Below are 27,783 nucleotides of genomic sequence, written 5' to 3' on the forward strand. Positions count from 1 at the left end.
TTTCTTGCTTGGCAGAATTGTCTCATACTTTTCCCAGTTCTACAGCTCTGCAGATGTAGCCAATAAGATGAGGTCTTCCTTTATCTCTCAGATTTTGTGACGGTTCTCTTGACTGTTTTGACATGTCTTTCTATAAACCTGTGTCTCCTTGTGTTACAAGGTGATGACACTGAACACCTACTGTTCAGCGAATTCTTTAAATTTTCTGGAAGTGAATTGAGTTCCATTGTCACATATTATCCTTTCAGGATTCCCACTGCAGAGATGATTATTGTAACTCTCAAATCTTTCACCTTTCAGATAAAAGGGAAATTTGAGTAATCATCTGCAACTGTTAGATATTGGGGGCTATCTTCTGCCCCTGCCGTGCTTAATACAGACCACACCGATTCCACAAAACAGCGTACAGGCCTAAAAATCAGTTCCACACCCGACGCTGAAAGGTTTGCAATCGTCTTGACCCCTTTCTACTGGCGAATTAGTCAGTTTGAGTTTAACTGGATATCATTAATCAATCTCATTAGTGAGTTCGGCACACAATTGTCCTCCTCTCTTAGGATGTTTCCAGTTCTTTGGCGGGAGCTCTCACTAGCATGAATCAGTACCAGTCTCCACTAGAGGAGAACAAGCAGGATGGCCATGCGGGGGGTGGAGGCAATCAGGTGCCATTGAAGCTCCCGGTTGGTCTAGGGAATGGCTGGGCAATGCCCATCAGACAGTGCCCAACTGGCAGAGCTGACCTGGCACGCTGCCAGTGCTCATCAGACACACCCTGGCAGTGCCAGTTGCGCACTGCCAGTGTGTCAGGGGCAGTGCAGAGGGGTGAGGACTGATTGGGTATGGGAGCTTAGTGGGAGGGGGGCCTGTGGGGGCTATGATGGGGAAATATGATGGGGGGTGCTATGATAGGGTGGGGGGAATTATGCAGGGATGGATCATGAAGGGTTAGATGATGAAGGGGGACATGATGGGGTGCATATTGGGGGTGATACAAGGGGATCCGTCAGCAAGGCTCCTATACCCCAAAAGGCAGGGATGTGGAGTTAGAATGAGATAGAGCTTGGCCATGATCACAAAGAATGGCGGAGTGGGCCCGAAGGGCTGAATTGCCTACTCTCGCTCCTAATTCCTATGCTCTTATGTTCCTAATACTGACAACTCATGTTGGGAATGGGTGAGGGAGAAGTTACTGCTGATGGGAGGGTGGGAGGGGCAGTTACGATATCCATGGGAGGAGCATGTCTCCCAGTGCACTCTGAGATCAGGGCACCCTTGCGAAACAGTGCCTGAGCTCTCTGCAGCCATGCTTACCGGTGTGATTAGGCCCCACCCCTTCAGTACCACCACACAACTCACCACTCTCCAAAAAAGTGACTTGAATGTGAGAAGATTGTGGTCCAGAGCGTGCCTGACAGAGCAACAAGGACCACTTCGCTCTTCTCTCTGATATAATAATGAACTCTTTTGGGGGAAATTCCACCCATAATTTTTGATTGTTTGTGAATGAATAGGCTCTCACTGATTGCAATGGCCGGGACAATATTTCAGCAACAATCAATAGGTCTTTCTGCTGTGTGTTTCTTTTACATCTGGCACACATTGCATATAAGCAGCATTCTTTCAACACGTGTAAATGTCTATCCAGTTCACAGCTGATCTATCTTTGATCCTACACACTTACATTCCCATTTGACCTTTGTGTATCTTCTGGAGAAGTTCTTCCTGTATTGTTTTGGGTATAATTATTCTGGATCTGACTAGCAGATCACCACCTTCTTGTGAGATATCATCTCTGATAGACCAACACTGCCTTATTGCTAGCTGTGCTTGTTGTATCTTATCAGGTCATCCATGGATCACTTGGAGAGGGTGCATCGGTAATTCTTTGGTTGGGATTTTTCATCCCAATATGGACATTGAGACAAGAGGGATGGGGAAATTTCCAGAGCTGTTAAAAGGGTCCTTCCTTCCTTCCTGTCTTGGAGCTCTCTTTTAAACTTTGCTTTTAGTTCTGTTAGTACTTTGGCTGGGAGACAAATTGGTTGGATCAATAATGAGGTGATATTCAATTTCATCAAAGCATCCAACCATCTCAACAAAACATTCTGGGTGGGATTTTCCGGCTGAGCTTGCCCCAAGGCCAGAATTTCCTGCCCAAGGTTAACGGACTTTAGAATGGTCCACCCCTGCCTGCTATGGTTCCCCATGGTGAGTAGGACAGGAAATTTCACCCTCTGATACCTTTGTACCGGATTTTCACACTGAGAGAGAATTTAGCATGGCCAATGCACCTAACCAGCACATCTTCGGACTGTGGGAGGAAACCGGAGTACCCGAGGAAACCCACACAGACACAGTGAGAACGTGCAGACTCCGCACAGACAATGATCAAAGCTGGGAATCGAACTCGGGTTCTTGGCGCTGTGAGGCAGCAACGCTAACCACTGTGCCACCGATATGTGAGCTCAAAAGCAATGTATCTTTCATTATCCGAATCTCAGAGGCAGTTCATGCCTTGGTGTTGGAAACCTCCTGTTATATTCAGCCTTGACTGACATCACAGGTGAGTTAGGCAGCATTAAGTATGTTAACTTCTTTGAATAAAAGCAAAACACCACAGATTCTGGTAAGCTGAGATAAAAACAAAAATGTTGGAAATACTCAGTGGGTCAGGCAGCATTTATGGAAAGAAATAGAGTTTAAGATTAATCAGTCATCATCGACTGGCTGGGATTTTCCATTCTGTGTCTAAGTCCCATAGCGGGGGCAGGAACTAGAAATGTTTTTGGAGTCCGGTGAAAGTTTGCCATGAATCAGGTGATGCTGTGTTCAGTAATTACATACTGGATGATGGGCACCCTGCTGTCATATCCGGTCTCCATATTTAAGAAGCACTCGGGCATCGGCTTCTTTGTCGTGAAGCTGCCATGGAAGGAGGACATGGCCCACAATCCTAGGGCTCCTCAGCTCTCAGATTCAGAATGCCTCCCTCACTGGGCTGCTCGATGCAGGTGAGGCTAGGAGGGGCGTCTTGTACCCTGAGGATGGAAGGAGGAGGCTGAGCAATGTGACTAGCCCTGCAAGGGAGGAAGTTGCCAGGGTGGTCAGTGCCCACTGCCTCTGCTGGAAGACTGCCCAGCAGTGCCAGGAACAGATGATTGACCTCATGCACACCACCTAGAGTAAATGAACCAGGATAAGAGCAACTGCTTATTCACTCACCTCACTGAATGGCAGAGAGGACATGACAAGAGGTACTCAACGTGACAGGGTGATGCTTCATAGTGCCACTGCAGTCCATCTACTCTGCAGGTCCCTGACCCTTCCATACAGAGAGCTCAGGTGCTGTCTGGGGGTGGGGTTAGGCATTGAAAGCACCAGCAAGCACCATTAGTAAAGATCCAGACATTAAGTAGTCACATATAAACCTAAGGGTCATGTTGGGGGCTGCTCATGCAGTCAGTCGGCCTCTCCTCTTTCACTTATGGGTGTCAGCAGGAAGAGGGGAAGGTCAGAAGGAGAAGCTCTGTCTAGCAGTACCTCCAGTCCACAGAGGACTGAGGACACTGGGGGAGAAGGAAGAAAGTGTACCTATAGAGTAGTCACATAGTCACCAGCACAGCAACACACACTTCTCTGGCTACTAGATCTAGTTCTAGCAGGGTCTCACAATCTGGTGCTCATCGCAGAAACACAAGCTCGCAGCAGGAGAGGGCAGAGTCAATCACATTCACTGGCACTCAGAAGACTGCTGGGGAAGAGGTATCTGTGATGTCCATGTCAGATGATGATCCTCTAGGATCGGCCCTGCCTGAGACTCTGGGAGTTCTGTGGGACAGAGGAGCATCAGGCAGAGGACTCTTAACAGAGTGCCAGAGGAGTATGTCTTTATGTTTGCTGATGCAGTGTTTCCGACCCGTGCATGCATGAGGTCTCTATGCAATGGATGACAAATGCCATGGAGAGCATTGTCCAGCAGGATGTCAAGTTTCTGTTGGAGATGCGCCCAGCCTGCACTCCATCGCTGTAGCCATAGGTGAGATTGTGCAGTGGCTACACAAGAGGGGGATGGGCTACCTCAACCTTCCTGCAGGTGCCTCTGCTCCTCAACAACTCAGGCAGACTCGGGCACCCAAAGACAGGAGGAGTGACTGTTGGACACCCCATAAACCTCTAGTCAGGCTTCTACTTTGGAATCCCCCTTGCCTGTGACCTCTTTAACTTCATGCTCTGTGACTACAGAGGGAGCAGGGCAGCCAAAGTGAGTTGAGATCTCCAGAGGACACCCAGCAAGGTCATCCGAGACAACAGAGCAAACTGGCCAGCGGGCTGCCTCCACCCCTGCTGCGGATGTCAGGGAACACCAGAAAGAACTGGAAGGGAAAGAAAAATTCAAACGTTGTGATTGCTCATGTGGTTTCACAGGTGCACTATAGTTGTTAATGTTCTTACACTTGTGCAAATAGACTCCACTTGCACTTCCATGTCGTCTGATTTGGTTTAATTGCGACTCATAATTAATATAATCATTAACCTGTGCACATGTCCACTACCACAACACCTTCCCATCCATAGGCCAGGCCAAGTCTATGTCTCTGGAATCATGCATGCACAGTGGTGCAAAGAACTTTGCCAGAGACCTTGCGAGTCATGCACACATCACTTAATGCTGGTGGGAGACCAAGTTTTCACTTCCCATTACATTTTCACTCCCTGCCCGCCATTACATCCACAATTGTTGGGACTGAAAATCCTAACCTCTGTCTCCATCGATGCTGCATGACCAGCTGAATATCTCTAACTTTTTTTATTTGTTCATCGGATGCCAGCATCACTGACAAGGCCAGCACTGGTTGTCAATCCCTTTTTGCCTTTGAGAAGATGGTGGGGAGCTATCTTTCATGCAGCCCATTTGGTGATGCTAAGTAAACCCACAGTTCTGTCAGAAAAGATCCAGTCATTAACCAGTGCATACCGACACTGAGAGAGCAGCAACAAAGTTCCAATTCAGGATGGTATGTAGCTCAGAGGAGCATGTGCAGGCATTGGTGTTCCCATGCACCTACTACCCTTGCTCTTCTAAGTCATAAAAGTTACTGGTTTGTCAAAAGAGCCTTGGTGAGTTGCTGCAGTGCATCTTGTAGATGGTACACACTGCTGCCACTATGTGCCCGTGATGGAAAGAGTGAATCTTTAAGGTATTGGATGGGGTGCCGATGCTAAATAAAAACAGATGGATTTGTGTAAATGTTTTCTTTATTTTCTAGCTGTACATGTGCAATAATTGTACTGTTAACTAATTCTCATCATACTAATTGTTAATTGCGTTTTGTGGAACAAAACAGCTCTCAAGTTATGTCAATCATTGCCTCACCTACTGTTAATTCAATCTGTCTTTGAGAGATTGAAGGAGTGCATGCATAAAAAGCATAGAAATAAAGTCCAAATCAGATTATTATACTCCTGGGTTCCTCTACTGCAGAAATATGTGCAGGACAATGAGAATTAACTTCAGTAAAAAATATGTGCTCGGACCACGTAAGAAAGTCACTTCACTTATCCCCAGATGACATTTACGACAGACCTGTTTCTGTAATATTAGGCAGAGTGTACTCTGGGGTGGAGACTTCCCAGAGTCACTTTTGGGCCTCAGCACCATCCAAAGGTTTGTTAGGCCCCAATAGGGGAATCACAGTAGGGTGCCTGATTAGCACTTTCAGTGTGCCTGAATTCATGTTACTGATGACGTTGAGGCCCAAGGACATAACTAACTTTGTCTGTGGGCCTCCACATTCTGGTAGGCAGTTGTTACGCATTGCTCAAACTCATGCCCACCATGGGAATCATACCAGCAAGGGGCGGACCATGCAAAGGCCCACTGACCTCCGCCAGGATGTTCTGCTTTTGGGGCGGCTGGAAAATCCCGGCCTAAGGATCTGCAGCATCCAATTCACCCAAAAACGGCTTTTAAAATGGATGAATTTACCCTTACTTCGATTCAGCCTTTCAGCTTATGGAAATAGGTTGCAAATCTAACCACAGAGACTGGACCAATCCTGGTTTATGACTGATCATTTTTCAAATAACCTTTGTTCTCTTCAATAGGAGCTTAGCAGTGATAAATAAAAAAGGAAAAGGCTCACACCCCTTGGCAGGGTGAACAGACGTAAGCATCAGTTTCTGTCAATAGAACACAATCATTAGTCCAGCACACTGCCTCACTGCACTCTCCTAAAAAGATTGATTTATCTGCTCTCACATTTCTTTGGGGCAAACTTTTTTTTCACAACTGAAACCAATTAGTGGGCACGGCACTTGTAGAGCAGAATGTAGGTCAACATCAAGTAATAAAAAAGTATCGACTTTTTTCCATCTGTAAGCAGCATGAAAGGGGTGCCATGGCCTTGTCTTACATGAAAAGAGGTCCATTAATTTCACTTATTTCAAGAAAGCCTGTCAAATACTAATGCTTCCATTGCACTTTTCCCATAAAATATATTGACACAAATCCCAGCCCCAGTAAAACAGGTTTACCATATTTCAGCTGGGAAAATGTCTGTGTAATGATTTTTAATTCCAACCAGCCCAGAAATTGCCATTTAGATGCCCTTAAGCGGCTTTGCTTTGGAGACAAAATGTAACTTTATTAATGCCAGATGACTCTCTAAAGAGAGACTGATCTCTTCATCATCAGTGCTAATGGAGTGAGTGGAAACTGCAGCACTTGCATGACTTTCATGGCGATATTTGGATTCATAAGTAGAATGGTGGGTGTGCTGGAAGGACTAGATTATGCAGACACAACATAAAAAGAAAACTTGCTTTAATTCAATTCATCTTACCAAAATGGTAATTTGTGCCAAATGCATAATGAGTATATTATTGATGTTAGCTTCTGTATGAATAAGGAAAAGAAGTGCATATTCTGTAGTTTAATTTTAAAAGTGAAATCATGGCTGTATTAAAAATACGTGACCCTCATGCCATTTTAGTTACTTTTCCATTGTAGTCACTCCACATGCTCTCCAATCTTCAAAAGCAAGGCTGACAAGTAAAGAAGACCATAGTTCAGAAGTAGGAAATTACTGTGTCAACTTTAGTATTGTCAAATAAAGAGACATGCTGTCTAAGCTTTTTATCGTGCACTCATCAGAACAGACGGCCAAGATTATCAACAGTAAAGGGAACCACAATTTATACTGCATGAGAAGAGAAAGCTGATTCATTGACAACTGTTAGACACCTTCCTGTCTCCTTCATTGCAACTTATTCTCCAAGTTTTAATAGTAGCACAATGTTATCAGGTGAAGGGGAACACAGATTCACATCGGACCTCTGTACCTCTTTATATTAGAAATTTGTTGGTTTGTTTTGAGTTCTGACAATGGAGTGCAGTGATAGAAATCCTTCTTATCAAAAGATAGACTTCAAAACACTATCCAAATAGTAAAGGTTGATAAAACCTAGGTGATGCTGCATGGTGTCATTTTCGAACACTCCGGTATATCAATTAAAGCAAAATATTACAGATGATGAACATCTGAAATAAAAGAAAGTGTTGAAAAGCTCAACAGATCTGGAGGAGTAGAAGCAGCACAGTGGCACAGTGGTTCGCACTGCTGTCTCACAGCCCTGGGGACTTGGGTTCAATTCTCAGCTTAGGTTATTTTCTGTGCGGAGTCTGTACCTTCTCCCCATGTCTGCGTGGGTTTCCTCCCACAGTCTGAAAGATGTGCTGGTTAGATGCATTGGCCATGCTAAATTCTTTCTCAATGTACCCGTACAGGCTCTGGACTGTGGTAACTTGGGGATTTTCACAGTAACTTCATTGCAGTGTTAATGTAAGTCTACTTGTGGCAGTAATAAAACTAAATTTTAAAAATCTGTGGCAAGGGAAACAAAGTTAATACTGTGAATCCAAATGATGAGGGTCAGACTCGTGTGTGCTAATGACCCAAAAGTGATCCAAAAACAATGGAGATTGTCACAGTTGCACAGCACACAAATCATAAAACTTTTTTGTCTTTGACCAGTCCTTTAATGCTTGTGGGACCCCTTCCTGTTTTCTATAATATGCCAACAACTCTTGCAATGAGTTGGCTGTGGATAGAAATACCCAAAGCATGGCACATTTTATTGAAGCTGTAATTCATGTCTGAAGCATATGGAGGGAGAAAAATAAAGATACCACAAAACAAGTCATTTCAGGACATTGCCACTGTCAGTGTATGCACAGCGAAAGCACTGCCTTTCTGTAAAATTAGAGAGTTAATTACAATAACTGGAATTCACTGATCATTCCCTTTGAAACATCAAGCATTACAAATACTATTTCCATGATTGGAATTTCATGTCATGTTTGGTAATTGCCACAACAATAAAAGGTTTAAGGTCTGATGAGCAAGGTGTGACCTTATACGATGGCTTGACGTGTCAAACAACAAGGTACAGTTTGATTTGTCTCTGCTTATTTACATAATGCTGTAATGTGGAGTTGTCTGTTCACATCAACACTGATCGTTACACCTTTCCTTTCTCTTTCTTCATACACAAGTCCAAAATAAGTTCTATATCTTCACCACTGTGCATAAAAATCACTCCTAACTTATGTAATAGAAACCCTACAGTGCAGAAGGAGGCCACTCGGCCCATCGAGTCTGCACTGACCACAATCCCATCCAGGTTGTATTCCTGCAACCCCATATATTTACTCTGCTAATCCCCCGAAACTAATGTCAATTTAGTTCAGCCAATCGACCTAACCCACACACCTTAAGACTGTGGGAGGAAACCGGAGCACCGAGAGGAAACCCACGCAGACAGGGGAAGAATGTGCAAACTCCACACAGACAGTAACCCAAGCTGGGAATCGAACTCGTGTCCCTGGTGATTTGAGGCAGTAGTACTAACCACTGCACCATCGTGCTGCCCCATTATTTGATCTCTTAATGGCTATTATATTTACACCCCCCCCCTTCCTTTCTGGAGTTCAGCCATAAATAGAAGCAGTATATCCAAATTCATCCTATCCCACTGCTTCACAATTGTAAAGGTTTCTCTCAGCTCTCCTCTCTGTCTTCTCTTTTCTAAACTACAGAACCCTAGCTTGTAGCAAAAGGTTTGTCTGAAATGGAAATTGGGTGTCAAAATTGATAAAATGCAGGTGCTTGCAGAGTTGGGAAGGTGAGCTTGGAGGTGCCAAATGGGTGATCATTTTGGCTTTATTGAGGTGAGGTAGTGGAGGAAATAGGCAATAAAATAACAGTGCAAGTTAACATTTTTAGATAGAACTCAGTATGGAATTTGGCCACTGCCCATAATCAAAGAGAATGCCAAAGTTGCAGGGCTGCAGTTAGACTGAATGATTTAATCAGAAGGCAGCTGGGCACTGGGAACTGAACTGTATGAGTGGAATCTTCTGTTCTAAAGTCTAAGATCAGTAATGGGGGTATATATCTGCTGGTGTGTGTGGGGAAGGGGGTACGGATGGTTAATCAGGTATGACCTCACACTGTTCAGCTCACTACCTATGCATCTGTGCAAAGCATGGTGGAGGTGGGCAGGAAATGACCGTCTCAAACATTGTCTTCTGGGTTCAAAGATCTAGGTACCATATTTAAAGGGCGCCAGGACAATTACTTATGCACTGCAGTCAAGGAGTTCCAGGTTCTGTCAAGATCAGGATGTCCAAGAAAAGGAAGCCACATGTGGCCCCATGGTTTAGTGAAGCCTCCCTGGGGATTCTCCTCCAGGCCATTTGTCTATTCACTGCAAACCGACATGCATAAGGGCATCAGGCAGTCTCAGTGTGCGAGTTCACAGAGAAATCACAAAGGAAGTTGAGTTGCAGAGTAGATTGGACATCTGCACTGAATGTGTGCCAGCCATCAGTTGCAGGGTATCCTGCTTCAGGTAATGTGGGTATACATTCTCCCGAATTGCTCATGCAACCATTGGGATGATAATCATTCCATCTGTCTTTAGGCAGGAGAAGAATGCCCACCACATGCATGTGCACCCAGAGCAGAGGTGGTGATGCTGGATATTCGAGTCTTCATTCTGTTTGAGAATCAGGCAGCAGAGATAGCCAGGGAGACAAAAGGTTAGGCCTGTACTGATGGTGAGATCAGATTACCCCAGGAAGTCAGTGAAAATGCCTCCCATCTGCAGTTGTCAGATGCACCAATAAAGGGAGACATTGCTTTAATTCAGCAACCTGCTTAGTCAATCACTATCACTAATCATTGTCTATTGCAGATACCAACAAGAAAAGGGGGAGGACACTATCTCAGAAGCCTCAGTGTATGCACCATCATGTTTGCATCTGCACTCTCCAGATACAGTCACCTCAGAGCATCCACGTTCTAGAATAGGCTTGGGGTCACAGCCTGATGAGCACATCACTGACACAGATCCACATCTGGTGGGGGAAATGACAACCAAGATCTCTGGTATTCAGAGGACTGCTGGAGACCAGGCTTCTACTCAACCCCAAGCAGATGACAAGCTGCAGGAGTTGACCCTGAGAGACACATTGGAGATGCAGAGAGAGGCAGGGGAACATCAGGCAGAGTTGCCAGAGGCCATGCGTAGACTGGACTGAAGACAGCAGGAGTCAGTGTGCATTTTGTCTGACACCAACATGCGAGGGCTTGGATTTCTCCATGGTGAGGGTGGTAGCTACCCTGCAGACTTAGGACCAAAGAAATGCACAGTGACAGCCATTTAGGAGTTTGGACCAGCCATCCTTTGCTCTAGCCATGGGTACTGTGCAGCAGTGGCTAGGTGAGAGGTGAACAGGGCACCTTGACCTCCTTCCAGGTGCCCCTTCTCAAGAAGTCAGAGGGATGTCATTGGATATCCATAGGGAGGTGGAGCCCAGCCATGGAACTCCAAGGGTGCCCTGCCCCTCCACCTCCTCTCTGTCAGTGACCCTATTGCTCCAGGGAGTCACGCTAAGGAGGGTGCATTGTTGTTACTGGAAAAATGGTGCACGTTGGGTTTGAGACTTGCCCCACTACCTTCCCCTCCTCACCCAATAAATCCCCCACATCACCTTTAGCCCACCCATTATTACCTCTCTCTCCCCCCATTACCATGGAGTCAATTACCAATCACCATCACTGATCATTCTCTATTGCAGATACCAGCAAGAGAAGGGGGAGAGCACTGTCTCAGACTGCCACAGCTCCACATCCAACTCCATCTCTGAGGAGGATGCTGCAGAAACCTCAGCATATGTACTACCATGTCTGTATCTGCACCCTCCAGATCCAGTCACCTCAGAGCGTCCATGTTCTAGAATAGGCTCAGGACCACAAGTTTTCCCTCCCCACAAATTCTACGCCCATTACCGTACCCATGCGCACCCTGACCCCGACTCCTCCTGTTATCCAAGCCACTTATCTGGTCCTCTCATGTGAATCTCTTTTACAGTCTCTTCCTTCCTTGGACACCCTCCTCTCCTTCCCAAACATTACCTTCCTCCCTTGGACGTTCTTCGCATGACCCCCTCCATCCCCGCTTTCCAGACTTTGCCCACCTCCCATGTCCAGCTTCCACTCCACGCTGCACATCTCTATCACCTCTCACCTGCCTCCTATGTCCACTCTTTATGCAGCTTTCCATACCAGCATCCGATATGTGTCAAATTGTGAACAGTCCCCAAGAAGGTTAAAGCAGCGTTTACTCACCTCAAAATCATGGAAGAATTGAATCCTGTCTGGTGCACGATATACACAGTCATAAATGTGAACATTTTTTACAGGTGGAGGAGCTGACTTGGAGGGGAACTTACTGTTGGTGAGCCAACCCTTTAATGAGCATGCAAGGCATGCAAAAGGGCTTACTGACATTGTTTATCAGGAAGCTCCACCTTATTTTTTATTCATTCATGGGACATGGACATCGCTGGCTGGCCAGTATTTGTTGGCCCCATCCCTAGTTGCCCTTGAGAAAGTGGTGGTGAGTTGCTTATTGAATCTCTGCACCACGCGCTGTGGGTTGACCCACAATGCCATAAGGGAGGGAATTCCAGGATTTTGACCCGGGGACTGCGAAAGGACGGCAATTCATTACCAAGTCAGGATGGTGAGTGGCTTGGAGGGAACTGGCACTTGGTGGTGTTCCCATGTATCTGCTGCCCTTGTCCTTTTACTTGCCTTTAACATTCCAAGAACACAATTTCTACAATTCACCCCACAGCTGATAAATTGATATTTGGCTCAGGGTACATTAAATTCCCCTACCCACCAAGCTTCCCTCTGTTGGCAGGACTGGAAGATTCCGCCCTATGTTTTTGATGGGTCAAAGCAACCTTTCTTTGGCTGTGTCGTAAGTTTCAAAACACATCTGATATTTCCTTCCATGGACACCCTCCTCTCCTTCCCAGACACTCTTCCTTCCTTGGACATTCTTCACATGACCTGTTAAGAAAGGTGGTTGGGTGACCCAACATAGTTGTGGAATCAGAGGTGGAAGGGAAAGGAGATGTCTGCAGCATACGCAGGAAAGCTGACCCCTTGGCTGTGGATAATTTCTCCGAGAAGCTGCATTTTGATGAGACATAGCAGGGGTCTATGAACTGAAGGCAGAATTGTGATATACTGTATGTTGATAAGTATGTATCCCCACGTCATGTTGTTCTTAGTTAATTTCATAATAATTAACGTTGCTATCACATCAGTATATTTAATCTGGCATATTTCTTTATAGAATGCTGATTAAGTGTACATTACCTTATTCACAACTGGAACAAAAATCTGTTCAGGGAAAATAAGCAATTGATTAGGTTTGGTGAATGAAATGTATGATAATTAACAATGGACAAAATAAACATCATCAAATTATCCACACAGCAGGAAATCTCCAGAAAATGTTTCTCTAATCTATGTTCTTTAAAGCATTACTATCTTTCAAGCACAAAACTATAATTACAATTTCATATATATGCAATTAAAATTTGCACATTTTAATTAACTTTGAGGAATCTGTGAAATGGGATCCAAGAGACTTTGATTAGTTCAATATATTTACAAAATAACAACTGCTAGAATAAATATTATTCACTGCAGCTGAATACCAACTATGTTAGGAAACTTTACTTGATTTGCAGAAAACAGATTTGAAGTTCCAGTGGTTAACAGGTTTCTCCAAAATAAAATTAATATTGCAGTTAGATAATTCTTCCAGGAAATAAAATGGTTATACAAAGGGAATGTAGTTGTATGAATCCATTAAAATATTCATTCGGAAAAATCCCCAGTAAAGTCTGGAAAATTCAGCGTGCATTATTCTGCGACTGCTGATTGGATTTACTGAGGCATTGCAACTCGCCTAAACAAATTAAAGAGTCCAGTTCCAAAATGGCTGCTGGAACATCATTTCAAAGTTAAAACGAGACCTGCTCTCACTTCAAACTGCCCGACCTGATTAGGTGCAGATCTCCAGCTGGCCAAATTAGTTCTTATCATGCCCAGTGTGTGGCCATAAGTGGATGCAGCTATATTTAGATTAAAAATGCTCAGGAATGCAATTAACTTCTCTTGGTTATTTATCTCAATTTCTTACTAGTTGGGCCTTTCTGCTTACATAATTCGAAATGCCAAAAGTGGACATTTTGAAGACCCAATTCAAGCAGCCTTTTTAGAGCTGATTCTTAGTTTCATTTACTTATTAGTGTCACAAGTAGGCTTACATTAACACTGCAATGCAGTAACTGTGAAAATCCCCTGGTCATCGCACTCCGGCACCTGTTCTGGTACACTGAGGGAGAATTTAGCATGGCCAGTGCACCGAACCAGCATGTCTTTCCTCCAATGGGAGGAAACTGGAGCACGCGGAGGAAACCCACACAGACACGGGCAGAACGTGCAGACTCTGTATAGACGGTGACCCAAGCCGGGAATTGAACTCATGTCCCTGGCACTGTGAGACAGCCGTGCTAACCACTGTGCCGTCCAAGGCGATATTTAACATTTTCTGCATATTTTTATATGCTATTTTTGAAATTTCTAAAAGAAAAAGACGAGTAATGTACTCATCAGATCTTCCCTTATTCTGCAGGTGATGCTATTCATAAAAGATCCCAAACTCCAAGCATCCACAGTGTTATTGTGGAACTTTTTGAGTATTATATTGAGGTACCAAGGTCACACATTACTATTTATGTAATCTTGTTTACTGAGAAGGTACACTTTGAACAGGGAGATGAAGCTAAAATATCTGATCTTATCCCAGCTGAGTGGCTTTTGTTAGCATGTTAAGATGATACCCCAGACTTTAAACATGGTCATCAGTTGTAGACTCCCTCAGGTAACTAACAGATGCTGTCTATCTCCAGGAAATCAATAGCCTGCACGTTATTGTGCATACAATGATACATTTACTCCATAATTCAGCCAGTTAACTTAATTGAGTTAGGTGAAAGGACGGTTACAAAAGCCAAGAATCCATGAATCCTGGAAAAAAAAACTTTGTGTATAAAACAACGATAATGATCTTTTGCCAACATTTGAGTTTGTAAATCATCTTATTTAAAGATAGGGTGAGAAGTAATGAAGAAAGCGTGGACTTGAATAACAATTATTCTGGTTTAATATATACACAAAGGATGGAACTTTCCCATCCCGCCCACCATGGGAATCATAGCGGGGTTGGGGGTGGGGCGGTGCAGACCATGCAAAGTCTGTTGACCTCGGGCGGGATTTTCCAGTCTCGGGGTGAGCGTGGCTGGAAAATCCTGCCCATAGAATGTTATCTCAATGGCCTAATTTTATAGATTTGCAAACTACTGAGTATTTTCTTTCATTTATTAAGATATTTCATCACATTACAGCAGGTGAAGAGCACAACCATTCTGTGTTTGTGCTTCTCCACCACATCGCATTTGTTCTAAGCATTTGTTCCAATTCCACATGCTCTGTCTCATATATTTTTCTTCCCTTTTCTTTCACTGTCAGTGATGCACAAATGCAGACGCAGTCTTCACTCCAATCACTAACTCTGATAGAGGGTGATGAGGCACATCTTAGTAGGTGGAGCAAGTTCTTTTGACCATCAAAAATTAGCTTGCCCTACACAAAGCCAGTCTGGCCCTCTTAAAAGATAGATACATCCTGGCTGTAGCAGCTATTGGAAATGGTTAAAGTTTATTTTATAAGCAGATGGATGAGTGGCAATGGCACAACAGTTCAGGGAGCATTCCCTGGGTTTGCTGATGCAAAATTATGGATCTTGGTGCAGGAAGTCTCAGGGGCCAGGAGGCCACCAGGCAGATGATACAAAGGCAGTGAGAGCTAAAATCCATAGCAGACAAAGACAGCAATTTTGCTCCAAGGAACTATCTGTGATACTACAACAAGTTCAATTACTTGACACAAGTGGTCACCATGGATGAACAAGTTTTCACATGCAGAAATGAACCACTGACCCCATACACTGCTCCCTTAACCACCCTGCCCTCTCACTCACCTCTCAACAGTCTCCATCAAACACTCCTCATACTCAATATTCATTGAACCACCTCGCCTTCAAAGACTGAGCACAGCTGCAAGCCTCGTCCCCATGTCTTTTAGCTTGCATGCATTTTCAGCAATTTGAAGTGCGCCGGATACATCATGCAAATACTTTGCACCACACTTTGTGACACACTTCCCTGTCTGTTTCAGGGCAGTGTGGCCCATAAGGCCCATAGAAGCACCTAACGGATGCACAAGGATGCATGCCTTCACCGTAACTTGGAGAAGGTGCAGGCAGATGTTGGTGAGGTCATGATTGAGATGTGGCTAGAAATGGGACTGGAACCAAAAAAGATGACAATATGTTCTTACCTAATCCATCTTCTCGGATCCCTATCACTCCATATCCCACTATTTTGTTCTGTTTTACAAGCTGCAGAGGTGTAAGCACTGACATCTTGCTTTTCCTTATTCCCACGCCTCTTCCTGCACTCCAGTCCTATCCTTTCAAATAACCAAAACCTGTCTTCTGGTCAAGAACTAGTGCAGGGGGCTGAAATGATGGGGAACAGGAGACTAATGAAGAAAAAACTGTTGCTCAGTCTTACCTGTGCACAGTCAGCAGCTCAGCTAGCACTGCACAAGCATTAGAGGGAAGCATCAAAGTGGAATCTGTATGTGTTAAGTTAGCAGACAAAATTGGATTGCAGCCAGGACAGGAAGAAATGATAATGTGGGTGCCGGCTCCCCAGAGGATAAGGTTGAGTAACAGTTCAGATGCACACGACTAAGATGAGCATTTTGATAGGTTGAAGAAGAAGGGTGATGAGTGTGCATAATAAAATGCTTCAGTGAACATCCAACCTCATGAAGGAAGCAGTATCATCGATGAAGCAGCTGAAGATGGTTGGACACTACGCTATGGAACTCCTGCAGTGAATTCCTGGAACTGAGATGATTGACCTCCAACCATCCCAACCATCTTCCTTTGTGCCAGGTATGACTGCAATTAGTGGAGCATTCTTCCCCTGATTCCCATTGACTCCAGTTTTTCCAGCGATCCTTGATGCTACACTTAGTCATGGGATGCCTTGATGTCAAGGGCAACCACTCTCGTCTCATGCCTTGAGTTCAGTTCTTTTTTGTCCATGTTTGAACAAAGGGTTGCAATGTGGTCAGGAGTGAGTGGGCCTGATGGAACCAAAACCGAGTGCCAATGAGGTAGTTCTGTGAAGCTAGTGCTGTTTGGTAACACTTGATTACCACTTTCATCACTTTACTGATAAATGTCATTATCAATTATCATGTTATTCAAAGAGTACTTAGAATTTCCAGCCCTAACTTTCTGTGGCAAGTTTAATCAGCAATTAATGTGCAAATCCAGAATAACTAGGAGAGTAAGGATGAAAGCTGTTTAAGCAAAGTAAACATTAGAGTATAAATCAATCAGCAAATTCTAGAGATTCACAACTCATACAGCATCTCCTAACTCCCTCAACTTCCTGGTTAATTTGTGCATTATTAACATTTTTCCTGTAAGATTTTGTCTATTGAGCAACCATCTGATTGCTTCAATTTTAGTAGACAAGAACATATACTTTCCATGGAGTGAATTTTGATGGAGTGGTGAAGGCCCCAGTGATGGATTTGATACCAGGGCTCAAGAACACAGCAAATAGGGACAAGGGTAGACCATATGGCCTATAGGGCCTGGTCTGCCTTTCAATATAATCATGGCTGATCTAGGCCCATTTATTAAATCTGTCTATATCTCTTTGCAGCTTCTCTGTGTCCTCCCCACAGCCTACCTTTCCATCTAGCTTGGTATCATCAGCAAACTTTGAAACATTACTCTGTGTCTCTAAGTCAATAATATAATTGTTAAATAGTTGAGGCCCTAGCACTGACTCATGTAGCACTCTACTATTCACTAAGGTCACATAGAAAAAGCCTCATTTATGCCATCTAACCATTAATCAATCCTTTACCTATGCTAAAATATTATCCTCAACTCTTTACCATGAACCTTTATTTTGCCAATGAACCTTTTGTGTGGCACCTTATCAAACGTTGTTTGGAAATCAAGGTACACTACATCCATTCTTTCCACTTAAAGTATCCTGCTAGTTATAACCTCAAAAATCTCTGAATAAATTTTTCAAATAGGTTTCCCTTTAGTAAAATTATGTTGAATTGTTCTCATACTTTTTAAAATGCATCAAGTCTTCCTTAATAATAGATTCCAGCATTTTTCCAACAACTGACATTAGGCTAACTGGCCTGTAGTTTACTGTTTCCTCTCTCCTTCTTTTCTTGAAAAGTGGTGAAACATTTCCTAACTTCCAATCTAATGGGATCATTCCCAAATCTAGGGAATTTTGTAAAATCATAGCTAGTACATTCACCATCTCTACAGCTATCGTTTCTAGAGCCTGACGGTATAGGCCACCAGGCCCCAGGGATTTGTCAAATATTAGTTTTGCCACTACTTTTTCTCTGCTGATAGTAATTTCCTGACTCTTTTTATCCCACATGTTACCATCTATTTCTTGTATGAGTGTTTTGAACTTGTGAACATGAATTTATGTATTTTACTCTGAAAACAAAATATTTGTTCAGTGCCTCTGCTATCTAGTCATACCCTGTGATAATTTCTCCTACTTCTGCTCCTAAGGGACCAATGTTTACTTCAGCTACTCTCTTTCTTTTCATATATATATCTAAGCCTATAGTTTGTTTTTATATTTCTGGCTAGTTTACCATCAAATTCTATTTTGTTCCCTTTTTTATCAACATTTTGGTGGCTGGTTATGAAAACACTCTAAAGTTTCCTTGTACATTATAAGTCTCTTCTTTTAATCTGAAATTATCCTTAACTTCCTGAATGAGCCATGGTGTGTCTTTCTTGCTGAGGTTTTCTTTTTCAATGGAATGTGTTTTATTAAACATTTTGGATGATTTATTTGAATATTTCCCATAGTTCATTCTCTCCATACCTTTTAGCCTATTTATCCAGTTAACCTTAGCCAGTTCTCCTCACATACCTATGAAATTGGCTTTGTTTAAATTTAAGATTCTTGTTTGTGATTGGAGTATGTCACTTTCAAAACTTAATGTTGAATTCAGTGGCATGATGATCACTATTTCTGAGTGGATCTTTCACTACACATTACTAATTAACTCTGCTCATTACACAATACTAAATCTAAAATTGCTTTATTATTAATCAGTTCCAAAATGTATTCCTCAAAGAAACTATCACAAAAGGATTCTACAAACTCACTGGACCACTCTTTTTAATTTGATTGTGCCAGCTTATATAAAGATTTAAGTCTCCCAAAATTATACATTTCCTATATTCCAAGCTCCAATAATTCTTGCTTAATGCTCTGTTCATTATATAATGCTAGGGGAAGGGAGCCTATAAACTAATTCCCCCAGTGTTTTCTAACTCTTATTATTCTAATTTTCACCGATACTGATTCTACTTCATGATCTGTGGAGGCTAAATCCTTTCTCCTTATATGATCCTTTACTATTAGGATACTCCTCCCCCTTTGCCATTCTGTCTATCTTTCTGACAAATTGTGTACCTTGGAATATTTACTTCACAACCTTGATTATCTTTAATAATATCGCTGTAATGGCAATTAAATCTAAATCATTTATCTCCATTTACACTGGTTTACCTATCTTATTGTAGATGCTTCATATATTAAGAACATAAGAATGTAAGAACTAAGAGCAGGAGCAGGCAAGTTAGCCCCTTGAGCCTGCCCCTTCATTAAATACAATCATGACTGATCGCATCTCAATCTCATCTCCACCTTCCTACCTGTTCTCCATGACCCTTCATCCCACCACTAATTAAAAACCTATCTATCTCTTCCTTAAATTTGTTTAATGTCCTGGCATCCACTACACTTTGGGATAGAGAATTCCACAGATCCATGACCCTTGGAGTGAAGCAATTCCTCCTCACTTATGTTTTAAATCTGCCACCCCTTTCACAGACTGTGACTTTAGAATGCCCAACAGGGGGAAATATCAGTTCTATGTCCACCCTATCAATCCCTTTTAGCATCTTATATTACAGTAGTGGGGAAGGTAAAGTTTATCAATGAAAGTATTATATGAAATACATGGAGGTAAAAGGCGCAATCTTGAGCCCGTGTATACCACCCATACAAATGCCAACAGGGGGCTCAAGATCTAGAAGTCATAGATGTCACCGGCAAGATTACGATCTCAAATCTTCCCCACCCTATGCTGTCAACATCATTAGGTTCACATCCATAATGGGTGTGAACCTGCTTTACATGATTTTAAATAGGTTTCAATATCATTAACCCGCCCTCTTGCCGTATATGGTCCCCACACAATCTATTGACGCTGTACTGACATGACATCATGTGAACCTGTCATGGGGGTCTCCAGGGTATATAGGTGAGTATAGCCCCTTAGGGGAAGGACATGGTCAGGCAGTGGCTGGCAATGACCCCTGATACTGTCCCTTTACAGACTTTGGCAATGCCAGGTTGGTACCAAACCCATGCCAACCCAGTTGTACTAACGTGGTAGTGCCAACTTGTGCCATTGGTGAGCGCAGTGGGAGCTTCATGCTAATGGTGGTGGGGAGCAGGGGGGGAAGGGGTGGGATTCGTTCAGATTTGGTTGTTTGGAGGCTGGGAGTGGATGGAGGAGCAGGGAATGCCAGCTCCAATCGGGGGTGGGGATGGGAGCCCCATGCGACTTCAGTGGTGGGTCAGGGGAGAGGTTTGTTCCTATTCTGATTGAGATGCCCTTTAAAGATGGCGGCCTGATCTCATTGCAACTGTGTTTGGTTGGGGGGTTGAAGCCCTACCACCTGCAGACAGCATGAAAACACCCCCTTGATCATTTTAGGTAGAATGTTGTAAGATCTGGAAAGAAAACCAATCAGTTATTTGGAGAGAAACAGTCCCATTTCCTTGCTAGAAACATCATATTTTTGGTCATATTTTCAATTTCAATTTTTTAGTTCTGTTCCTCACATTGTCGTTTATTCGCCAATGTACAATTTTGGTTAAACTCTCTGTCCCTTCCTGAGCTTTGTTTGTCTTTACCCACATTGCTATACTATTCTGATGCCTCGACATTTCTCATGGGATTTCTAAACCTCTTTTTACCCCCTCACCATGTTGCCATGTTCAGTCCAATCAGCCATCTTTCGCTTCTTCTCCTCATTCACATCGGCAGCAAGTGCCTCATATCTGTTGAAGAAAGTCAGGGGCTGAAGCTCCTCCGTCACTTCATGCTGGTTTCCCATAGCTGCCTGCCTCGAATTTTGCTGGATTCGTCGATCAAAATGTTTCGGTTACTCTTTCTCCACTCTACCCTACCCTCCGCCACCAGATGCCCCACAATGTCTGCACTCAGACTCCAGATCAGCAACTCAGTGCCGAAGTTGCCTAAGCTCCTAAGCTGTGGACACTTATGGCAGGTATGGCAGATTTAGGGCAGCACAGTGGCACAGCGATCAGCATTGTTGCCTCACAGCACCAGGGATCCATGTTTGATTGCCGGCTTGGGCCACTGTCTATGTGGAGTTTGCACATTCTCCCCGTGTCTGCGTGGGTTTCCTCTGGGTGCTACGGTTTCCACCTACAGTCCAAAGATGTGTAGGTCAAGTGGATTGGCATGCCAAATTGCCCCTTTGTGTCAAGGGGACGAGCTATGGTAAATGCATGGGGTTATGGGAAGAGAGCCTGGATGGGATTGTGGTCAATGCAGACTCGATGAGTCGAATGGCCTCCTTCTGCATTGTATGATTCTATGATTCTGTATGGTTGTCCAGGATTGTGGCGCATTTCACAGCTTCTTATGTGCTGCAGTCATGGCACATCACCAATCCTGCCATTTTTGTCCAATGTTATTTAATTAGTCAATTAGGTAATGATTTACACAACTAAAGTTGAACTCACCTAGCTTTGAGATAAAGGCAGAAAACTTACCAACTACTTAAGGCTGAAAGAAAGTAGAAAAGGGAATATCTCTTGTCCCCCTTGCACAGAATTTCCACCTGAACCAAATTCTGTCTACCTCTCAGTTCAGTGTACCCTCCTCTCCATGCATCCCCTAACTTTGTAAATTCTGGGCAATATTGCATGTCTGTTTGGGGCACCCCAACAGCATTATAGGCCCAAATGGCAATGGGTTAGATTCAGCTGATGGGAGCCTGCCTCTAAGAGCTGCTGGCCACTCGGAGGACCGGTAGCTCTTCAGGCTCAGCAATGTCATCTTGAGAGGTGACCACTGTGGCAGCTGCACACTGCTAAGAGGATGCAACGATGGATACTGTCCTTGAAGCAAAGTATGGAGTCATGTGCCACTGGAGAGAAGCAGGCAGATCATGGCAAGGTGTATGTGGGATTGGGGGTGTGGGGGGCAGTTTGTTCAGTGAGGGCGGGTAGCTGTTGCCACGGAAGCAGCCATTGCCATCAGGGGACTCTCCATGGATCACAGAGTGATCAATTTGGAGCACCCCCCTCCCCAGCCCTACCCATGGCTTCACCTGGCAGTTTCCCCACATAATGGATTCCTCCTTGCCTCCAGTCTGATAAAGTGGCAGTGGAAAGGGGTCTTTAATTTTTCACTTAAGTCGTACAGTTGGCATTGGGGTTGGGAGGGTGGTGAAGAACCACTTCTTGCCTTCCCCCTAACTGGTAGAATGTCATGGTGATGAGAAGGCAATAACACTTTACCTCCACCGTCCCCCTTGCCCCCACCACCTTCCCTTGCCATTTTATAGCCCACTCACTTCCAGGCTAGGAGAGAAAAACAGAGTTAACATCTCAGGTTGATGACCTTTCATTAGAACTACTGATGGAAAGTCATTGACCTGAAACATTAACCGTTTCTCTCTCCACAGGTGCTGCCTCATGTGCCAAGCATTTCCAGCATTTTCCAATTTTATTTCAGCATTCCAGAATCTGCAGTATTTTCTTTTCATCTGCTTTATGAGTCCCAGGGTTCAAATTAAAAACCACTGGGCAAGTTTATTGAGCAGTGAACAGATAAAATACCACTATTCAGTACAGGAAGTATTTTTATTGTAATTGCAAAAGTCTACTAATCTTGAAATGTCAAAAACAACATCCTCAGCAGGTAATCGATCCTCAAAATAGAGTCCCTTTTCTTCTTTCATGTACGTTTATTGCCATAGAGACCTCTGGCTTGGCTTATACTCCTGAAAATTTCAGATTAACTAGTGACCCGAGGATAGGGAGCCATATATAATCCTGCAACACTGCCTATAGAGCTGTCTGTCAAAGTCCAAAAAGGATCATGACCTTGTTTTCCTGACTCAAGTCTTCAATACAGGCAACAACTGTCAATCAAACCTATTTGTTTAAAGAGATTCCCAAGGTGTCAATCACTTAGGAAGTTTGAATTGAATAGAATGACTAGACCCATTGATCGCTTCAAAACACTCAATGATCTGTGAGACGGGTCCCCATCCAAGGACAATTGTAGCAATCAGCCTAGGTTATCAAAGCCTGGTCTGAGAGATGTATAATCAGCCAGACTGAAAGGTATGTTCTTTACAGCTTGAAAATTCAGTTACTAGTATCTGCCTTAAGGTTATGCACATTGTGACAAGCAAGAAATAATCCAAAACGTAAAAATGTACAATTTTTGCTTCACCCATTAAAAGAGGATAAATTTGGGTAATAATTAAATATTTTCAGCCTTTCAGTTCCTGATGGTTGTATTCAGAATATAAGAAGGCAGGAGAAGTCATTCAGACAATATAGCTTACTTCATTTTTATGTCTGTGTTAAGGACCAGTTTGGATAACTTCTCGTTCTTGTTATAGCAGCTAGATCCAATACACAATGTTGAGTCAACATTTTACATACTTACTAAAGTCTATAACAAAACTCAAAAACTCAATATTTTGCAGTGAGGGAGTATGGAACTCTTACATGACACATAGCACATTATCAGCTAATAGCTGGACATGAACTATTTCAGAGGAGAGTTTTAGACTAGACCATCAAACCAGCACTGCAACAATCTGGTCAGTTTTCTCATCAGAGTGAGATTAAAACCTGCTTCTGTCCATTTAGATGTAGTAATTATTTTCATTTGTTTTCAATACGTAGAAATGCTGCCAAAACTGATCTATTGTGTATTCCTAGTTGGCCTGAAAAGCTAACATTGAGCTTTTTCCGATGACAACTTGGAATCTTTGGATTGAGAGTGCTCGAATAATGGTGTTCGGTAGAGAAATTCAGGATTGTGATCCAGCAATGATGCATGAACGATAATCAGGATGGTATCCTTGAGGTGAAGGTGTTTCCATTTGTTATTCTTGTTCTTCTTCTTTGTAGTATGTAATAGTCTCCATTAACACCATTACTATCTCTCAATCTGACTCCTCTCTGATTCTGTTTCCTTACTATCTTCAATCACTACTGCATTCCTTTTGGCTCCCCCTACTTGAATGACGTTCTTCATCATGGTGCCATACAAACTTGAAGGAATATGGTGTACAGCTAGTTTAGCCATTTACTGCCAGATCTGGCTGGGCCAATCAAGTCCTGTTCTCATCTGCAAAAACTGCTCACTATTTCAGGGTTATTCTGAAATGCAAGCATCAAGTAGGTTTTGAATCCCAAACTCCATTGATCCCACAAATATAAGTGAATCTCACGGTGAAGAAATAAACAGTGCTGCAGCTGATAGAGTTAAACTTTTCTCAACCATCCTTGTGCCAATCTTGTTGTACAGCCATTGCTTTGGTTATATTTTATGTACTTGATTTATCTCTGAGCAATGCTGAGAAAACACAGTTTCTTAACTGTGCAACAGGTTTACTTACAAGAATTTTAAAATATCTCTTCATTACAACGTATTTGCATCATACTTAACCCAACTCTAGCCCCCTAGTAGCTTCTGTGGTATCTGTTTACTTTAGCTGAGTCCACACCCAGGCTCATCCAATCAAACATAATGATCCCAGACTCCATAATCAAGCACAGAACAATTAAACCATTGAACACAACATTTTCTGACTTGGAACTATACGGCTGTCCCTTCCCTGTCACTGGCTTAAAAACCTGGAACTCCCTGCTCTGTAGGTGTATGTTTACAATATGGACTTCAGAAGTTCAAGAAGTCAGCTCAGGCCCACCTTCACAAAGTCAAATTGTGATGGACAACAAATGCTAGTTTTGCCAACGATGCTCATGAAAGAATAATAAAGCCTTCTGAGTTTTCTGGACTCCTTTAGATGCCTCTTGTGCATCCCTGATTATAATTGCTTGACCATCCATGACAGTGCTTTCAGCTGTCTTGACCCCTAGCTTTGGAATTCCCTCCCAATATCTTTCTATCTCACTTCTCCGCTTTTAGACATTTTTGATTTGATTTGCTTTATTATTGTCACATGAATTAGCATACAGTGAAAAGTATTGTTTCTTACGCGCTATACAGACAAAGCATACCATACATAGACAGGGAAAGGAGAGAGTGCAGAATGTAGTGTTACAGTCATAACTAGAGTGTAGAGTGCCAATCCCCTCGCTAGTCTTCCCTGGTACAGTGCTCTTCAGATCAATTCCCATTGTAGGTGCATCCATTCCTGACTCTCAAGACCCGTCCTCACATCTAAACAGCCAATGGTATTTATCCTCATCATATTGCCATCTCACACCCTCTCTCATAAACGTTCTTCCATCCTCGCAAAACATTCCATATTTCGCGCTCATCTCTCTCTCTCTCTCTTCTCCCCTTGCATCAGCAGAGATGGCAGAATCACAGAATTGTAGAATTCCTGCAATGCAGGAGGAGGCCACTGGGCCCATTAAGTCTGCACCAACAACAATCCTACCCAGGCCCTATTCCCATAATCCCACATATTATCTCTGCTAATCCCCCTGACACTAGGGTCAGTTTAACATAGCCAATCAACCTGATCTGCACATCTTTGGACTGTGGGAGGAAACCAGGGCATCCAGAGGAAACCTGCGCAGACACGGGGAGAACGTGCAAAATCCTCACAAACAGTGACCTGAGGCCGGAATTGAACCCGGATCCCTGGCGCTGTGAGGCAGCAGTACTAACCATTGTGCCACCATGCCGCCCCAATATCAGAACAAAGCAGAGAACTGGCCCTTCAATCATCAGCAGGTGATTGCTGCAGAAGGGGATGCACTGGAGATCAGTGCAGTGTCAGAATGCAAGTCCATTAGAGATGGAGAAATGGAGGTCTGCCAGATACCTGGTGACAGAATTAGCCATCACACAGCAACATGACACATGACATTCACTCATGTTGACTTGATGTCAGAAAGCAATGAAATATAATCATCTGCACAAGGATGACTTTGAACCTTTTCACCTTGTCAGTTCTAATTTCCATCTTTCATTTTGCACGGATCCTTCACGAGTCACGCAGGTGTTGGTGCCAGAGGAAGATGAAAACTCCCGAGAGATCAGGCAGTCTGCTGAAGGAGTATGACGTGATTCAATGCACCCTCCACCAGCTCAGATATACACACCTCAATTGGGCCTCCAAGATAGGTAGTTGGGTGGTTGTATGATGAACCACACGTCATGAGTGAGCAGAATGAGGCAGCAATGGAGAGTCCCTACCAGACGGAGAAGAACCTTCCAAGCTCTGCTCAGCTGGTTGCAGGTGCTGAGTCTTGGAGGGCTTCAACGAGGAAACCTATTCTGGAACACCAGCAGAAAATGTGTCAATTCCTGGCAGCATTTCCAGAGACATTGTGCAATATTGGAGGGAAACTGGAGGAGTTTGTTTCTAGCACAAGTGCCAGTACTTTTCAGGCCTTTGCACTGATGCCCACCCCACTTCTGTGGCAAGAGTGACCATCTGCATAAAGCATCAAATGCAGCAGGAAACTAAGTATAGTCTGGCCTTGATGACACTCAATCTGTCACTTTAAATCGGATAGAAGAAACCTTCGCCTTGGCCATTCAGTATCACACTCAAGTGCAACAAATAGCTTTCCAGTTTTTAGCTAGTAGGGAAATGCAAGTGCATCCTGAAAGGGAAGAGGGAGAAAGGGCACACGGAAGTGGGAATTCTGTTCAAGACTTCTCCACATCTCCCATGCCAGTGCCACATGTGCTGTGAACTATCCCGATGACTGCACAGATCCATGTGGGCAGTCTTTGACAGAGCCAATGTGCTCTAAAACCTGGAGACTCTGGACACAAGCATCTTGGCAGGAATAAGCAGTCTGCCTCTACAGAAACCACTTGCATCACATAGAAGTAATAGGAAAGGGAAAAGAAAGGCTTTGTAGTTTCATGAGAGGAATTGGAGTTTAAGAATGCTACAATGCCACTTTCATTGTCAATGGTCATGTACCATGAACTTTATTTCAATCTCTACTGCCCAGTTTTTATCATTGCAGTCTCCTATCTAAAAATAGACCATCAGCCTTAAGGAAAATAGTATGACAATAGAAGATAAACAATAAATTACTGACTGGTGCTTAAACGATATTTCTACTGGGGAGGTGGGGGGGAGGGTCTGCTGGGGGATCTGCTGACGCAGGGAGTGCGGGGATTGTCATTGCTGGGGGAGGCATGCTTGGTGGGGTTCTGCCTGCAGGGTGAGTGGGGGGAATGTCACTGCTGAGGGGGGGATCTGCTGGGGGGGGGGAGGTGGGGTTGTGGGGGGGGGGGGGGTGGTGCGGGGCAGGTGTTGCCTGCAGAGGGAGTGGAGGGGATCGTCATTGCTGGGGTGGTCTAGAGATTGGGGCAGGCCAGGCCAGACCGGGCCGGGGGTTTTGGGGCTGGCCTGCGAATGGACGGGAAGCCGCTATCAGACTGTTGGGGGAATTGGGGGGGCAGCAGGGCAGCACTGCAGGACTCCCAGAGCAAACCAGAGGCTGACACTTTGGAGCTACTGCACGTGCACAGAACCTGCTGATTGCAGCCTCTCCAGTGTGAATAGGCCCTGCTCCCGACATCTAATGATATTCACGCTTGTAGCCTCTGCAATGCACAGAGTGTGGATGATTCTAGTCTGAACTCCCACTGAAAAAAAAGATGAATTACTCCAGTTTTCCCACAAATTTGACACTTAGAATTTTTTTGGGAGAATCGCCCTCAAACTTTTTCTGTCTATCCATTAACTGGAGCAAGAGTCTCAGTTAACAGACAGTCATCAGTGTGAAGCAAGGGCTCACCACCAACCTTTCATCAGGCAACCTGGGACAAGTGCTGAGTCCTGAACCAGCTCATAAAGGGTGGTGCCTTCCAAAACCACCATTAAAATATCTCACTGGCTTTTCCCTTGTCATTA

At 43.8% G+C, this 27,783-nt stretch overlaps 1 protein-coding gene across 3 annotated transcripts in view; it reads left to right on the forward strand.

Annotated features, from left to right (window-relative positions):
- spata17 (spermatogenesis associated 17) overlaps window positions 1-27,783 on the forward strand; it is a 276,889-nt gene that overhangs the window by 210,166 nt on the left and 38,940 nt on the right. Inside the window, exon 10 of one of the 3 annotated variants that reach the window (XM_080200543.1) lies at window positions 11,144-12,803. The exons of the other annotated variants lie outside the window; for them this stretch is intronic. Coding sequence (XP_080056669.1) covers window positions 11,144-11,212 — 69 coding nt within the window. The 3' untranslated portion in view covers window positions 11,213-12,803. Of the gene's footprint in view, window positions 1-11,143; window positions 12,804-27,783 lie in introns of those variants that run through there. 3 annotated transcript variants of the gene reach the window in all.

Source organism: Carcharhinus amblyrhynchos, chromosome 12 (assembly GCF_965287045.1).
Source record: "Carcharhinus amblyrhynchos chromosome 12, sCarAmb.v2.hapA, whole genome shotgun sequence".
Lineage (NCBI taxonomy): Eukaryota > Metazoa > Chordata > Chondrichthyes > Carcharhiniformes > Carcharhinidae > Carcharhinus > Carcharhinus amblyrhynchos.